The sequence below is a fragment of the Canis lupus genome, chromosome 31 (genome assembly GCF_003254725.2).
Source record: "Canis lupus dingo isolate Sandy chromosome 31, ASM325472v2, whole genome shotgun sequence".
Taxonomy (NCBI): domain Eukaryota; kingdom Metazoa; phylum Chordata; class Mammalia; order Carnivora; family Canidae; genus Canis; species Canis lupus.
The window spans coordinates 29,107,831-29,124,095 of NC_064273.1; the positions used below are offsets into that span (position 1 = coordinate 29,107,831).

The 16,265-nt window shown below is 42.6% G+C and overlaps 2 protein-coding genes across 2 annotated transcripts in view; both read left to right on the plus strand.

The window, feature by feature from the left end:
* Positions 1-5,140: 5,140 nt before the first annotated feature.
* Positions 5,141-16,265, plus strand: part of MRPS6 (mitochondrial ribosomal protein S6) — a 66,701-nt gene continuing 55,576 nt past the window's right edge. The window contains exons 1-3 of the mRNA XM_049104525.1: positions 5,141-5,198; positions 5,965-6,305; positions 6,411-6,860. Of these exons, the coding sequence (XP_048960482.1) occupies positions 5,141-5,198; positions 5,965-6,305; positions 6,411-6,860 (849 nt within the window). The remainder of the gene's footprint in view (positions 5,199-5,964; positions 6,306-6,410; positions 6,861-16,265) is intronic.
* Positions 7,518-16,265, plus strand: part of SLC5A3 (solute carrier family 5 member 3) — a 32,989-nt gene continuing 24,241 nt past the window's right edge. Inside the window, exon 1 of the mRNA XM_049104518.1 lies at positions 7,518-7,759. The gene's annotated coding sequence lies outside the window, so the exon portion shown is untranslated. The remainder of the gene's footprint in view (positions 7,760-16,265) is intronic.

A 16,265-nucleotide genomic window follows, 5' to 3' on the forward strand; every position in this document is an offset into this window, starting at 1 on the left:
TGACCCCCCAACTTCCAATAGTTCTTGGGTGGCCAGATCAATTGGGTGGTGGATCTGCGTAGGCTTTAGGACTACCACTTTCTTTCTTTTGGCTGAAAGCCTGAATATGGAGACTGCTTAGATAAATAAAAGATAGCATCTCAGTTCTTCAGAAGATTTGAATCTTGCTATGAAGATTTACAGACGTAAGACATCCAGAGAGACAAAAATACTAATAAATTGAATTGTAATATAAGCTTTATGAATTAGAAGCTGAGGAAATGCCACATGGAGGCATGACCAAAACAAAGGCAAGTCAGTCCAGAATGTTTATTGAACAGAAACCCAGGGTCCGTTGGTGACACTGGCCTCATGAGCTGCCCCTCACGTATCCAATCACTCACCAGATCCTACAGATTCTATCCCCTAACACTCCTTCCTATGATTCCCGCCAGCACCTGTGCCATGCCCTCCGAGCTTGACCCAGCTCATGAACTTGACTCTTTCAAATCCATTCAGGTCTGATCACATACTGCCCTTTCATGTCCAGCCTGAAAACTGCTGCGTGCTGAGCAGGCTGGGCTCCTGTACCTCTCAGGCCTCACCCTGAGTGATGGCGCCCCTGGTTTATTTTACCAGATGCTCCTCTGGCAGGAAGCCTTACCCCCTGAAGACCCGTTCAGACACTGCTTCATTCTCTTGCACCCTCTCCAGCTCATGGCTTTTGTTCCTTCTACTAAATCTAAAATTCTTCCATGTGTGCTCTGGATTTTGTGCTTGTGGAGAAAGAACATAAAGCTGTTTAACACCTCCAGCATTATTGACATGTGACATGAATGTCCCACTAATAATATACGTATGTTGCACACTATTGTTTCATTCTGCAAGGCACACAGCCATCAGCACATGGGAGATGACCCAGCGAGGCACTAAGAGAGGTGGGTGACAGTGTGTGCAAGGGGTTTAGAAACACCAGTGAGTTAAAACATTTAAAAACAAAGTAAGTTTGAAATGTGTGACTTGGGTCTGGGTCATAAGTTGAGCCGTCGGGCAGAGAAATGGTGGTGTACTTTCCTCAGGGGGAGGATGATAGGCTGAGGGGCGTGGATGATTGACAGCTGAAAATATGACTTGGTTGGACTGTGGGATTACTTTCTCCATTCATTGAAAACATTTCCATTTCTTCACTTTTTTGAGAGCTGTCTTTAGATGCACAAGGCCTGTCTTTGACATATCTTTGAGAAATAACGACCTTCTGTGAGCTCAAGGTAAAGCCTTATCATACAGTAATATAAAATAAGAAGGTAAAGATGATTAAGCTGCCCCAGGGCATACACTGACATTACTTTCTTGAAATAGGACTGGATTTCAACTTATTTTTTCTTTTCTATTGCCTCTCATAAAATCATACTCGAAAATGAATCAAGATTTCTGGTTAATCAAATCTTTGACATATACCACATTAAATGTTCTGGAGACACTATGTTACAGAATAATTTTTTTCTTGTATAATTGAAATTTTGGACTCTTTCACTGATACCACCCCATTGTCCATTGCCTCCTTCTCCCGGGTCCTATCAACCACCATTTTACTTTCTGCTTCTATGGGTTTGAATATTTAGATGTGTCATGTAAGTGATTATATAGTATCTATCCTTTTGTGTCTGTATCTGTCCTCCAGTTTATCTCAAATGGCAAGATTTCCTTCTTTTTAAAGTCTAACTAGCATTTCATTGCACCACATTTTCTTTATATGCCCATAAACATTTAGCTTTTGTCATATTCTTGCTATTGTGATTAATGCTGCAATGAACATGGGAGTGCAGATAGCTCTTCAAGATCTGATTTCCAAAGATAGATAGATAGATAGATAGATAGATAGATAGATAGATATCTCCATAATAGGGATTCCTGGATCGAATGGTAGTTCTAATTTCTTCCGGAGTCTCCATACTGTTTTCCACTATACTTTTTAACTCTTGACACCATTCTGACAGGTTTGAGGTGATATCTTGTTGTAGTTTTTTATTGTTTTAAAGATTTTATTTATTTATTTGGAGAGAGAGAGAGAGAATGAATAGGGGGAGGGACAGATGGAGAGTGAGAATCAGACTCCGCTGAGAATGGAGACTGACACAGGGCTTGATCCCAGGACCCTGAGGTCATGACCTGAGCCAAAGGCAGATGCTTACCTGATTGAGCCACCCAGGTGCCCCCTCAAGGTAGTTCTAATTTGCATTTTCCAAATGATTAGTGATATTAAGCATATTTTGTGTACCTGGTAGTCCTCTATATACTCTTTGCCCATTTTTAAATCAGATAATTATTTGTGGTTGTTGCTTTTTAAATAAAATTTTATGAGCTCCTATGTGTTTTGGATATTAACCCCTTATCAGACATATAGTTTGTAAATATTTTCTCCCACTCTATAGATTGCCTTTTCATTTTGTTATTTCCTTTGCTGTACAGAAGCTTTTCTGTTTGGTGCAATCCCATTTGCCTATTTTTGCAATTGTCACCTGTGCTTTTAGTATCATAGCCAAGAAATCATTGCCAAGGCCAACACCAAGAAGTTTTTTCCCTGTGTTTTCTTCAAGGAGCTTAATGGTTTCAAGTATTATGTTTAAGTCTGAGTTGATTTTCTTAAAGATATATTGATTTTAAGCTACTCTATGAGCCAGCAATTGCACTACTGGGTATTTACCCCACAGATACAGAGGTAGTAAAACGACGGGACACCTGCACCCCAATGTTCGCAGCAGCAACGACCACAATAGCCAAATTGTGGAAGGAACCACGATGTCCTTTGACAGATGAATGGATAAAGAAGATGTGGTATATTACTCAGCCATCAGAAAGGATGAATACCTACCATTTACTTTGACATGGATGCAACTGGAGGGTATTCTGCTGAGTGAAATAAGTCAGTCAGAGAAAGACAATTATCATATGGTCTCACTCATATGTGGAATATAAGAAATAGTGAAAGGGACCATAAGGGAAAGGAGGGAAACTGAGTGGGAAATAATTAGAGAGGAAGACAAACCATGAGAGACTCTTAACTCTGGAAAATAAAAAAGGATTGCAGAAGGGGAGGTTGGGGGTGATGGGGTAACTGGGTGACGGGCATTAAGGAGGGCACAGGATGTGATGAGCACTGGGTGTTATACTTTATGTTGACAAATTGAATTTAAATAAAATATTAAATTAAATCAATCAAAAGATAAAGGTAGAAAAAATATTTATTTTAGAGAGAGAGAGAGAGAGCCTACACAAGAGCAAGAGGAGAGGGAGAAGGAGAGGAAGAGAGAAAATCTTGGGCAGACTCCCTGCTGAGCATGGAGCCTGACAGAGCTCGATATTACCACCCTGAGACCATGACCTGAGCCCAAATGAAGTCAGACCCTTTACCAACTGAGCCACCCAGGCATTCCAATTTTGAGTTGATTTTTGTGTGTAAAAATAAGGATATGATTTATGTAAAATGTAAAATAAGGATATGTAAAATAAGGATATGATTTCACTCTTTTGCATGTGGATATCCAGTTTTCCCAATGCTGTAGTGAAATGACTGCCTTTTTCCCATTGTGTATTCTTGGGCCTTTGTTGAAGATCAGTTGACCATTGGTTGACCGTATATGCATATTTCTGGCTTCTCTGTTCCGTTCCATTGGTCTATATATCTGTTTTTATGCCATTATACTACTGTTTTGATTGGTATAGCTTTGTAATATAGTTTGAAATTAGAATATATATTGTCTTCATTCTTCTTGTGGAGAATTGCTTTCAATATTCTTTTGTGATTCTGTATTCATTTTTAAGGTTTTTTCCCCCTATTTCTCTAAGAATTTACATTGGGATTTTGATAGGGATTGCACTTAATCTGTAAATCACTTTGGGTGGTCTGGGCATTTTAACATTACTTCATCTAATCCATGAACATGGATATCTTTTCATTTGTGACTGCTTTAATTTATTTTACTAGTGTTTTATAGTCTTTAGGGTACAGATCTTTTGTGTCCTTGGGTAAGCTTATTCCTAAGTACTGGAGTAATTTTAATACATTAAATACTACAGTAATATTTCTTAATTCTAAATGCTGACTTATATACATAGTATATAATTCAAAAAATCTGGTGAATTTAAATTTATAGTTATGTAGGAGGACACTAAATTTGCATCAGCATTCCTTGTGATTTTATCATTTTTTAATGAGCCCATGAGCATTCTGGTGCTGTGCTTTAAAAAAAAAGTTGGGTAGCCCGGAGGTCTCAGCGGTTTAGCGACACCTTCAGCCAGGGGTGTGATTCTGGAGGCCCTGAATCGAGTCCCGCATCCCGCTCCCTGCATGGAGCCTGCTTCTCCCTCTGCCTGTGTCTCTGCCTCTCTCTCTCTCTCTCTCTCTCTCTCTCTCGCTGTCTCTCATGAATAAATAAATAAAATCCTTAAAACAAACAAATAAATAAAAAAGTTGAAGAGGGAAAATCAGGGTAGTTGCCCTTTCTCTCTCTTTCAGAAGGAATGGAGTGAGCCCCCTGGGCAGCCACCAGATTGGGATGGTTGGGGGTGCTATGTTGGGGCATTGTGCAATCAGACTAATTTCCTTATACTATCAACATGCTAGACTGTCAAAGAGCTAGACCCTTCACTCATCCCTGGGTAGTAGGGAAAAAGTATGGGACTTCCGAGGGGGAATGCTAAGAGTTGAAGTCACCTGGTGGTATTGACTTGGTCTTTGGCCTGGTATATTTCCTCGGAGTCCATATTTTATCATTCCCAAACTGGAACACGTGGCTGATAACAGGAGGGACAGTTGAAGTAGGGACCATCCTAGAAAACCTGTAACCCACCTATGGTTCAGAAAGTCTTTGCTTTCTTCTGTTATTTATTTATAGTATTCTATTTTTTTTTTTGTTTTTTTTTTTTTTACCCAAAAGTGAAATGAGTCAACACTAACCAAGTAATTTGTATTAATACCTGTGTAGTTTTTCTTTGGAAGAGTATGAGTTGTGAAGTCCAAGAACAGAAAATGTTAAAACCCAGATATCACAGAATAGATGTGTTCAAAAATCATCTTAATTTTGATGGGGGAGAGAGATAAGATCTGAGAGATACTAAAGTGTCTGGATAAGGTGACAAAGAGACTCCATTCTTGTTTTACATGGAACACGTGGTAAATCTGAATAATATCATTGGCATCTTCATCTGCGTGCTGCGAGGTAACCAGAGGCTGGACTAGGTATGGGCTCAGCCTTCCTATAGTCTTGTTCCAAATTTTCTATTACTGTTTGACCTGGGCCTAGTTGCATAACCTTTGTGTTCCTGTATTTTTGAATCCTTAAAGTGGGGGGTTAATAATAGTATGTGCCTCACAAAGTAAGAATTTTAGGAGGGGCATGTGAAAACCTTAGTGCAGTGCCTGATACACAAGTCTAAGTGCTCAGTAAGTTTTACCTATTAGCATCAAAGCACTTTAAATACAGACATTTCACCTACAGCCCTTTCTAATGGGGGCAAGCACAGTATTCGGGGGCGACAGCTGCAAGGGGCTCAGTCTCTAAGCAGTGGAACTGGGGGAAAAAAAAAAGCATTTTGTTCAACGCCTGCCAGGAAAAGTAGAGCCAATGGCTGGAGGGAAAGGTGAGCCCTGTGTGCCTCTTTGGGGGGTAAAGGGAACGTACCACGAGACTCTCCTCCCTCCAGGGCACGCTCATGCTCCCAGACGGTTACTAAAAGGGCTTTCCAAGTTCGCAGCTGGTCCTCTAAATGAACGCTGAGCAAACATTTAAAGAATATCGGTTTGAGCCAAAGTATTAGCCTGCCCTTGGCAACTACACGTGGGGCAGGCCGGGCTCACACAACAACAGATGCCTGTGTCGCGCCCGGGTCTGTGCAGGCATCGTTCTCCGCAGCTTACGTGCATCAGCTCACTCAAAGGCATCGCGGCCCTGGGAAGTAGGTGCCCTTCACCTCCCCTTTCTGCAGGAGCCCGCCAAGGTCAGGCGGCCGGCGAGCGACGGGGGCTGACCCGACCTCGCGCCCTGCGCCCGCCTCGCCGGGGAAGGGGCCCCGGGAATCCGCGTCTGCGGCCGCCCGTGCACGGCGGTGGGCAGGGGGCGCGGAGGGGCAAGGTAGCCCGGAGCATCCCTCCGCGCGCGGAAGCGCAGTCCCCGGCCGGAACGTTCTGGAACTCCCCTGCGCAACGGCGGGCGGGGAGAGCCCAGGCCCGGCCGCGACCCCGCCCGGAGCAGCGGCGGCCGCCTTCCAGGGTCCCCCCGCGCGGGGAAGCCGCGGGCGAGGGGCGCGCGCACGGACCAGACCGCACCGTTCGGCGCACGCGCACACGCACACGCACACGAGGGCGCCCGCTAGCCCGCCGCCCGGGAGGAGACGGAAGGCGTGGAAAGTTCCAGCTGGTTCGAGAACCGTAGGTAGCTGGAACGGCGGCGGCAGGGTCGGAGGCGGAGTGCGGCCCGCGCTGGCCCCCTCCCGGCCGAGCCCGCGGCGCCGCCGCCGCCCCCGCGCCCGCGCCCGCGCGGCGGCTGCGGGGCCAGGGGTGCCCCCCGCGGAGGGGGAAGCGGACTGCCGAGGGGGCGCGGCGCGGCCGCCTTAAGGAGGGGGCGGGGCGCGGCGCGAGGGGGCGGGGCGCGCAGGGGGGCGTGGCCGGGCGTCTGCGCAGCTGCCAGAGCCTTAAAGCCCGGGCTCGCTCGGCCGGAGCGTGCTTTCGCCGCCCGGGAGCCTTCCGGCCCAGCAGCGCGTCAGGCCCCCCGCGGTCCCCGCCCCTCCTGCGTCCCGGGAGCCGGCTCGGTCCGGAGCCGCGCGCCGAGCCTCCGGGCATGCCCCGCTACGAGCTGGCTTTGATCCTGAAAGCCATGCAGCGGGTAAGTGACCTTCCCCCCACACACAGCCCGCCTTCCCGCGCGGCCGCCGCCGCCCCCGCCCCCGCCCTCAGCCGCTAGGCCGTCGCCCCCCGCTCTCCCCGCGCGGCCGGGCGGGGGGCGGCCGGGGCCGCGGGCGGGCGGCGGGCGGCGGGCGGCGGGCGTCCGCGCTGAGGGGGGCGCGCGTGGGCCGGCCGGCGAGCGAGGCCGCGTGCGCGCGGGAGGCGGGGGTGTGCCCGCGCGGGAGCGCGGCCGCGGGAGGGTGTGCCTCGCACGCGGCCGGCCGGCGGGGCGGGCGGGGGGCGGGGCGGCCGCGGGAGCCCCTGAAGGTCCGCGGGAGGACACGCGCGAGCGCCCGGCCCCGCTCCCGCCGTCGCGAAGCTGCCTCGTCGCCGGCCCCGCCGCCGCCGCCGCCGCCACCGCCACCGCCGCCGCCGCCGCCGCTCCGCCCGCTCCGCCTCCACTCTAGCGCCCGCCGGCCGCCCCGGAGCCGTCCGCGCTCAATAAAACGTGTTCTCCACAGCGTGTTTGTGCAGTTTTCTGGACCACGGGCGCTTATAACCGACCTCACGTTTTTTTTTTTTTTTTGAAAAAAAAAAAAAAAAAGAAAAAGAAAAGAAAAAAAAAAAGAAAATCTTTGACTTCTCTTTTTCTGACTAGAGCGAAAATCCTGCTCCGGGTGCCCTTAGCCCAGTTTCATTCATCCAAGTTGTGGCCTTTTTTTGCGCCTTCCGGAAGAAACTTTGGCTCCCCCTGCTTTTTGATTGATCTTGAGGTAGGGGACTTCAGGTTTTGGAGGGATGCTAAGCGAACCTGCGAGCCCGTTCGTTGCAAGTGATGGTGAGGCCGAGGACAGGGCCCCGCGGCCCGGAGGCGGCTCTTCGTCCTCTGTTCTGGGTCAGGTACTCCACAAGCCTTCGCCGAAATCCCCATCCTTCCCGTGAATTCGGTAACGTAGAGTGTGGTCTGTGCTCCACCCCCACCCCCTCTATTCCCCCGCTCCCCCTCCCCACTCCCGTATAATAAAAAATAATAATAATAAAAACTCTCTCACGTCTCAACTTGGGAAGCAGAGCGTCCTCCAGAGCCAGAATCACGCACGCTTAGGGTCAATACCTATTCACTGAAGTTTGGTTGAACTTAAATTTAAGCCTTGGGATCACGGTCCGACCTTACAGAAAAACCGGTGATCACGGAGCTTGAGGCAACTGTTCTGTAGTCTCCGCACATTAGAGTGGGAAAGGACACCAGTGCCTCTTGATCAGGGCTAGAGAGGCTGTGCCATTGTGTCCCGAGCTTGTGCTCCCAGAATCTGGGAGAAGAGAAGATTGTATTGTTTAGCCTCCGGAGGATTCCCCCTTTCTGGCTCTAAGCCCTCCACGCTAAGATATTATTGCGTAGGGAGAGTAGGGAACAAGGAAAAACCAGAAGCACATTATTAAAAAGGAAGCGTTTTTAATTATGTAGGAACTGGTTAAGCCCTCCCTTTAACCTGTGGCTTTTAGGCGATACCATAGAGCCTGGGAAACGTGGTTATTGAAATTTATTTTACCTTGTTTTGGGGACCAGACAGACTAGTAGTAGTAGAGTATAGGCGTGATAGTTGTTCCTTGCATAAACCTTTGAAATGAAAACTCCGCACTCTTTGTTTTTAGCATAACTGCCAAATACATAGGTTAGTTAACTGGCTTCAAGCAGATTAGTTTAACTGTACTTGCATTACCGTGTTACTTGTACTCCTTCGTATCCTGTTTTTGTTTGTTTGTTTTTTTTTTTTTTTTGTATGCTCCTGTATGTGGTGCAAACATTTTTTATTCTAGTTCAGGTAAGACACGTAGCGTATAGTTTGGTGAGGATAATTTGATACTTGCCTTGAAATCCCGGGGGGGGGGGGGGGGGGGAATGTGGTGCAAGTCCATTAACAGATAATGAAGGTGAACTCTTCCCTGGAGGAGGTGGCCTCCGTGGGTACAGATAGGACATTGTAACAATGGTGAAGTTGTGTTACAGAGTTCTTGACCTGAATAAAGTCAGATTAAACAACTGCAGAAATTTCTTTTTTTTTTCTGTTAATAAAATAGTTTTGGAGTAGGTTGTAAATGTATAACAGACTTCAAGTTTTGGACAATTTTGCTTTCAACTTAGGAAAATTAGATTCTTAAGATAAGATCCATACTTGGGGGGGAATGAATGAAGAAGGTGTATGTGATGCAAAATGCCACTTGTGGGCTCCTAGACCTTTGGCAGGCCTGGGGAACCCTAGTTCTAGTCTCTGGCAGTTTGTTTCGGCTGCAGGAGGCCTGTAGTGACCCCTCAATTCCTAGTGGCATGTTTTTCATATTTTTAGATCCTGAGATGTATCCCCCTTCAGTGTGATGGTTTAACTCCAGCTTAGCCCCCAACCAATCATTAAGGGGTCTTGGAATTGAGGAAGTAGGCTTACGTTGACAACTAAACAACAGACTTGAAGTTGAGACTGATGTAGCTTAGTTTTTCCAGCATTTTTTGTTTGGAGCATTCCTGGTCTCTTTGGAGTGTGTTATTATTCCCCCTCCCCCAATTTTATTTCCTTTGACCCTTAGCTGGGGTCCTTAAAAATGAGCATATAAGAATTTTTAAGCTGAAAATGCAGAAACTGTTGAAGCTTTCAGCAGGTTTTGTATGGGATACCCCCTGTGTTGTAGCACAGTCACCTGTGGGGGTTCCCGTTGAAAGATTTAAGGGTGTAGTATACAGAATGAATCCTTGAACTGTACAATTTTGTGTTGATCCATCACTTAGAATTTCCAGTGCTGTGTTTTTCTCAGTTGCAACTGGGAGTTAAAGGAGTCTGCTTTTGTCACACTTGCAAGTTTATGCATTTATGAATGTAGTTACCAGTCTTCCCAAGAAGAAATTTATTTACAGGTGCCATTTAGCCGGAATTTTGCCTTAATGTATTGTGTTTTAAAAAATGCTTTATTTTTGTTTTTTCCCAACATTTAATTTAATATGAAAAGTAGGTAAAAGTGTGGCTAAATTCAGAAATTGGACATGGTAAATAAACGATATTGTGAAACCAGGCCTTCGAAGGTGATAACTACAGCCAGTTAAAAGGGTTGTTGCTTAGTCCAGTCTTTGATCATATTTGTAGAAGGGTCTCTAGGATAAAAAGGTTTTATTTGTGTTACACCTGTATCAGATAGCATGGGAGGAGTTTTCTAACAACTGAAAAAGACACAAACTTTCTGTGAGATGGAGAGTTCTTTTGTTCACCTCCACCTTGGCCTCTTGCAGTGGAAACATTCAAGTAGAGAGAGGAAGGGTCCTGCATTGGTGGGTAAGGTCTGACGCTGATTTTTGAGGACCCTTCTCTGGAGAGTCTGAGAAAGTGGCTGATGTGCTTTCATTTCACCTTGAAATTAGATTTTAAACATTGGTATTTAATTTCAGTTAGGCAGGAGACAGAATTGCCAATTCATGAATGATAAAGCCACATACTGTGTAGAGAAGCCCAGGAAAAGCTGTGTAAACTGTGTAAAATTTTTACTTTTAGGATGGGTTCAGGAAGAGGAATTTTGAGGTGAAAAAAAAGTTATACAGAACATTTATATTCTGTAGTTACTTAGTTTAGGAACTTTTTAAGATTAGGAACATTTTAATTATCATGTCTTAGTATGTTTGCCCAGAGTTAGCATATTTTAGAGTTGTGAAAGCCTTGGGCAAAAATGTTTTCCTGAATTTTCTCATTGGTACTCAGGAATTTTTACATGAGGAGTTAAAGATTAATGGTTAAAGTAATAACTAGCTTAATTACTAAATAAACTCAAGTGTATATGATAAAGTACCATTTATATATCTTATGTATACATCCATAATAGGAATAAAAGAACAGATGGCTACTTTGGAAATCTTGAGTTTTTCATTAAAACAGTTTACCAGTTATTTTATGTTTACTACTCTTCATTTTAAATTTTGTTGAAAAGCATATTCTGTTTTAAATTTTAAAATCACTCATTGAAATAGTTCTTTATAGGTATAGTTTTATGTTGTAATCTGAGTTTAATTTATAACCTAAGTTTAGAAATAAAAGTGTAGTGAGATTCCAGTTCTTGAAATGTAGAAATGTTTTCAGACTGTATGGTGAGGAGTCTTGTCTTTACTCAAGCCTTTTTGATTGGAAAAAGCTGGCAGTTTTGTATTCTAGAATTGTATCCAGGGTAGGATCTTCTGAAAGTAATACCTACAAAATGTTTACAGTTTAGATACCTTTTGGAGACATAGATGAACTCAAGTATTGGACTAGCCAGACCTAGGTCCATTGCAGCTTGGCTTGTTGGCAACATTTGATAATGAGGAAACAGTGACATTTCTGCGCTCAGGTGGTAGCCAACAAAAGTCCAAAAGGAAACCTCTTTGTTCTAGCTGTCAGATGGCTAAGTTAGTCCTTTTCTTCTCATGGGCCCTCCTTGAATGACTTAGCTTGTATCTTTAATAATCACCCTTTGTGTTTTGTCTGCTTGAAGCCAGACAACTTAAAATAGTTATCCAGTAATGAAAGACTTGAGCCTTGTGGGCAATGTTATACTCTCATTTGGTATTACAGTTTTTTTGGGTTACAGCTCATTGCCGCAGCAAGTGATTGAAGAAGGAGTCCTGTTCCTGCCCCTGAGCTACAGCTAAGGTACAAGGAGTGGCTTGGGGGTAAGGAGTCCTTCCTCACCAAACATGGTTTGTATTTATTAAGACTGCTTGTCAGAAGTTGACATTCTGCACTGATTTTTTTTCCCCTTTAATTGTTATTCATGACCCCTACGTTGATTACTGATGTTTATAGGTTTTATAAAATTTAGGAATTTATATGCAGACTGTTACTGAATCTTCTCATCTTTAGATTACAGTCACTTTAAAGAAAACTAAGAGTTTGAAAGCAGTGAGGGACAAACGCTAAGGTAATCATTTTCATCCAGTACCTTTGCTGTATTTGTAGTACAAGTGTATTTTTTTCCCGTTCAAGGTAATACCTCTTTTTAGTGGAAGGCAATATTCTTAACCAATGGGGATTATTGTCAACACATGTAGTTATCTCTTAGCAGAATCAAATTTAAGCAATTAGTCAAATTTAAGGAAATCATTCAAACTAATGAACATCTGGTAAGTTATTAATATATTTAAAGGAAAAACTGCCTTCAGAAGTTTGGAAAAGGACAGTTAATCCAGTTCTCTTACCGTTGTTCGATGTTACAGCAGGAGTTGACAAATGGTGGCTCACAGGCCAATTTAAACCTGCCACCTGTATTTTATGGCTTGTGAGCTAAGAAGGGATTTTACATTTTTAAGTAGTTGGAGAGAAAAATCAAAAGGATAATTTATGATGTGAAAATTCTAGGAAATTCAAGTTTCAGAGTCCATAAATGTAGGTGTATTGGAACATAACCCTGTTCATTTGTTTATATTTGTTCTCTTGTCCTTTGCAGAAGAAATTTGCTGACCCTTGATTTAGAATATGCAGACACATAATTTCATAGTTTCAGTATTTCTCTTAGTGTCTTATGGTGCTGTTTTCTGACATTTCTGCTTTGATTCTTTCCTTCCTTGTATTATTATACCTTTCACCATCATATGGATGATTTGCCTTTTTTTTTTTTTTTTTTTTGTAAGCTAAGAACTCTTAGCTTTTGTACTCTTCTGTGTGCTGGTTATAGCCTCCTGGATATCCCCTTGGCACTGCAAACTCAGTATGGTTCAAACTTGAGTTGCCTGCCCTAAAACTTGATTCTGTTTATGGCTTTTCTGTCTTCTATCATTTGTGGCTGAACAAAATTCAACTCTTTATATTCCTGTACTCCCAATCCCATGTCGTCTTTTCTGCTCTAGTTGAACCACTAATATTTCTAGTTTGATTCTTGCAGTTTCTTCGCTGGTCTCTCTAACGCACTGCTGAGGGGAGGATAGTTAATGCCTGTAGTCAGTATGCTTCCTAGAGTGCAAAACTAGTTGTTCTTGAGATACTTAAAGACAAGTTAAGACAATTGAGATTCATTTTTAGCAAGGAAGTAATACAAAATTGTATAGTGACGGCTTTCTGATTGCTTTATTACCTTTCTGTAATAGTTGATCGTGTCAACATTGTTGCTAAATTCCAGCACACCTACTGTTTTCACAAAGACATTCCGAGTGAAGTCTGGCATCTTAGGCCACCTTTGATAGGACCCCAACTTTTTTTTAACTTCATCTCTCAATTTCTTTCATTCTCCTTTCCATGTACCCAGTAAACAAACTTGTTGCAGATCCCCATAAATAAATACCATTGCCTTTCATTTTCTTGGTGCCTGTGTCATACTGCTTTTCTTGGAATGCCCTCCTCTCATGTTACCCATGGTCTACATGAAAATTTGCCTCAAGTCTATCTCAGTATGCTAAAAAAAAGTGTTGAGCACCTACACTGTTAGGAGTAGAATATAATTTTTCCTTTGGATTTGCATGGTGTTTTCCTATGTCTTATCACATGGATCACTTTTGTATTGTAGTTAATTGGTGAATGTTCATCTCCTTTGCTAGATTACAAATTCTTGAGGGCTAAGCCTGTTTCATTTCTGAACTCTGCTCTGCATTGCACTTGTCCATGTTCACTTAGCTAATTTATGAGGGTTCCTACTCTCTAAAACAGTTATGGGTGATAAATACGCTGACCTCTTGTGTTAGTAAGTTGTTTCCAAGCCGGTGCACTTGGCTTGTACTGGGTGAGGTGTATGCTTACTAGAAGTTGTATTGGTTTCCTGTATTGGTTTACTATTTCATGGCAAGTAATCTTGATTTTATAATAATAATAATGTATCATGTACACTGATGAAATGAGTGCAAATCTTTTTTTCCCTGAAAACCAAGTTGGATTCTTTGGAAAGACTTGATAAAGGTGAGTTACTACAATAATGGTTGTAGCATTAGACATGGCTGCAATATCTACCAAGTTTGGGAGGAAGAGGAACATTAGTCATGAAGGATTCTGTATGTAGATGCTTTATAAGGATTTCATAAAGCTTTCCTCTTGTAATGAAACAAAATGGAAATTGTAGATGATGCATTTATAGGTGTGGTTTAGATCAAGCAGAAGAAACTTCAATCAGCAAGGAGCTCCTCCTCATCGATTCCATTCTCCAAAGTGCTTTCACCCCCTATTAAAATTGGCAAATGAATGTACATTTATGTGTTAAACTTAAATAAAATGTTTAAGGTACGTATTTTGATTTCCTACTTTAGCTTTAATCCATTTTTTACCTATTATTTTTGGATTTGATTGTTTAGGTTATGAAAGCTTCTGCTTTAGTAAGTGCTCTGATTTTTGTTTTCTAAATAAATAGAAGAACATAAGATCCTCAATGAAGATACTGGTTGTGTTATGTCGGAATAAACAAAACTGGCACTGGGAAACTAGAAAGAGCTAGAGACAGATCGACCTGCTTTTGGTTCCTGGCTCCTGCCTCCTAGGGATCTTAACCTTTTTGGATCTTCATTTCCTCGCTGTAAAATGGGAGTGATCCTTAAGTTGGAGAGTCTGAAGATAAAGTGGTAACATGACCTTGGATGCAATAGGTGTTCAGTGTGACACGAAAGTAGTTTTGTGTTATCAGGCAAGTTATTGAACTTTTATTGCCTAGTTTTCCATTATTACCGCTTTAATGATGAAGAGACTCCAAAAGGTAATTTTTTTTTTTTATATGTAAGTTTTATCAAAATCTGAGGGTTAGTCAAACCTGGAATGTAGTAGTTGCTCAATAAGTTTTTGAATTTGTGAACATGAGTCATAGTACATAATAGCTTGCATGCTAATTAAGCAAGGGCAAACTTTTGCATCTACGAGATGTAATATGTATATGAGGGTTCCCATGGACTCCACCAGCTTAGAATGATCTCTTTGTGATGTCTGTCATTTAGTGACAGCTGCTGGCCTTTGCCAGGCCCTGCACTGAGACTCCTCATCAAGAACTAAATTTGCATCTTTGTATTTATCTCTCTCATCCAACCTTAATATAACTAATACTTTAGTAGTTAGACTCAACGTGTGTTTTAGGTGAAAAGTTGGGAAGAGTGAAGAATGGGAAACTCTCAAGAGAATAATTACTTTAGGCTGTTAATAAGGTGATTTGAGGCAAGTGTAGGGGGAAACTTAGTATTTTAATTTTATTTAGTAAATGTTTGATTGCTAATAGGCAAATTGCTAAAGCTGTAAGGATGACCTCTTTTCAGAAGGAAAAACAGAGCAGAGAGATGGTAGCCTAATTGATTTCTGCCACTACATGGTATTTTCAGTTAGTATTCTACTTTCTATTTTTGATACAGCAGCGTATTATAAAACCACATATTTTAATTGGTGATTTGAATAATTTGTTCATTCTTATTGGTACAGATTTTATTTTTATAAAGGAATTAAAATAGTATTTTATACCACATGTTGCTGGAATGTATATATTTCATTAATTTTTTTTTAGTAATTGTTATGAGCCAGAAATACTTGTAGTCTAACAAGTCCAAGATACGACCTTCTATGAGAGAATGTGCTTTTTAAAAATATTTACTTAATTATCAGTCTTCTAAATCCATCTTTATTTCAGACTTAATTTGTGACTTTGTACCTGATTTTTTTATTTTACTCTGAAGTTGTGTAATGGGGATGCTATAAGGTATTGGGCACCTCTGGAAGCAGACTTGAGAAAAGTGTGTGTGTGTGTGTGTGTGTGTGTGTGTGTGAGAGAGAGAGAGAGAGAGAGTATATAAAGGAAGAAACAATCTGACCAAGAGGAATAGTAATGCTGGTAACTGAAGTCCTTTTCATTCTGTTTGGGAGATGGTGATATAAATTGTAAATGTATTCATGAGTTAATAAAAGCTATCTAACAAAGTTGCCTGAAGAATAGCCAGGATGTGTGCTGAATTCTTTTTTAACTACTATATTTTAAAACTAGGTAAGTATAAATGGTTGTCCTCAGTGGAGGTTATACTTTGTCATAGTTTGGAGTGTTTTAATTCATGACTGCAAAGGGGTGGGTGGGCTGATGGCGAGATGAAAGAGCCATTGGGTGGGGAGCATGTGTGTGCTGGTGGTGCTGGTGCTGACTAACCCAGTCTGTTGCCTGGGAGTGTGGGCCTGGTTTTACCCCCTCGTCCTTTTCTTTCCTACTGTTAGTAGCCAGAGATCCAGATTTTTCAGGAAATCCAATTTTTAAGATGTTGGCAACTCACTCAAAAGTATTTAAGCATATAGACCAAATGAAATCTATCTGTTGGTCAGATACGCTACCACCTGATTTCTGACTTAGATAATTGGCTTTAGACATTTTTTAAAGATGTCCATGATAGCTTTTAGACCTTTTTTTAGCACTTCGGTTTCAGAAATTGCTGCTCACATGTTGATAAAACCCATTTTGTTAA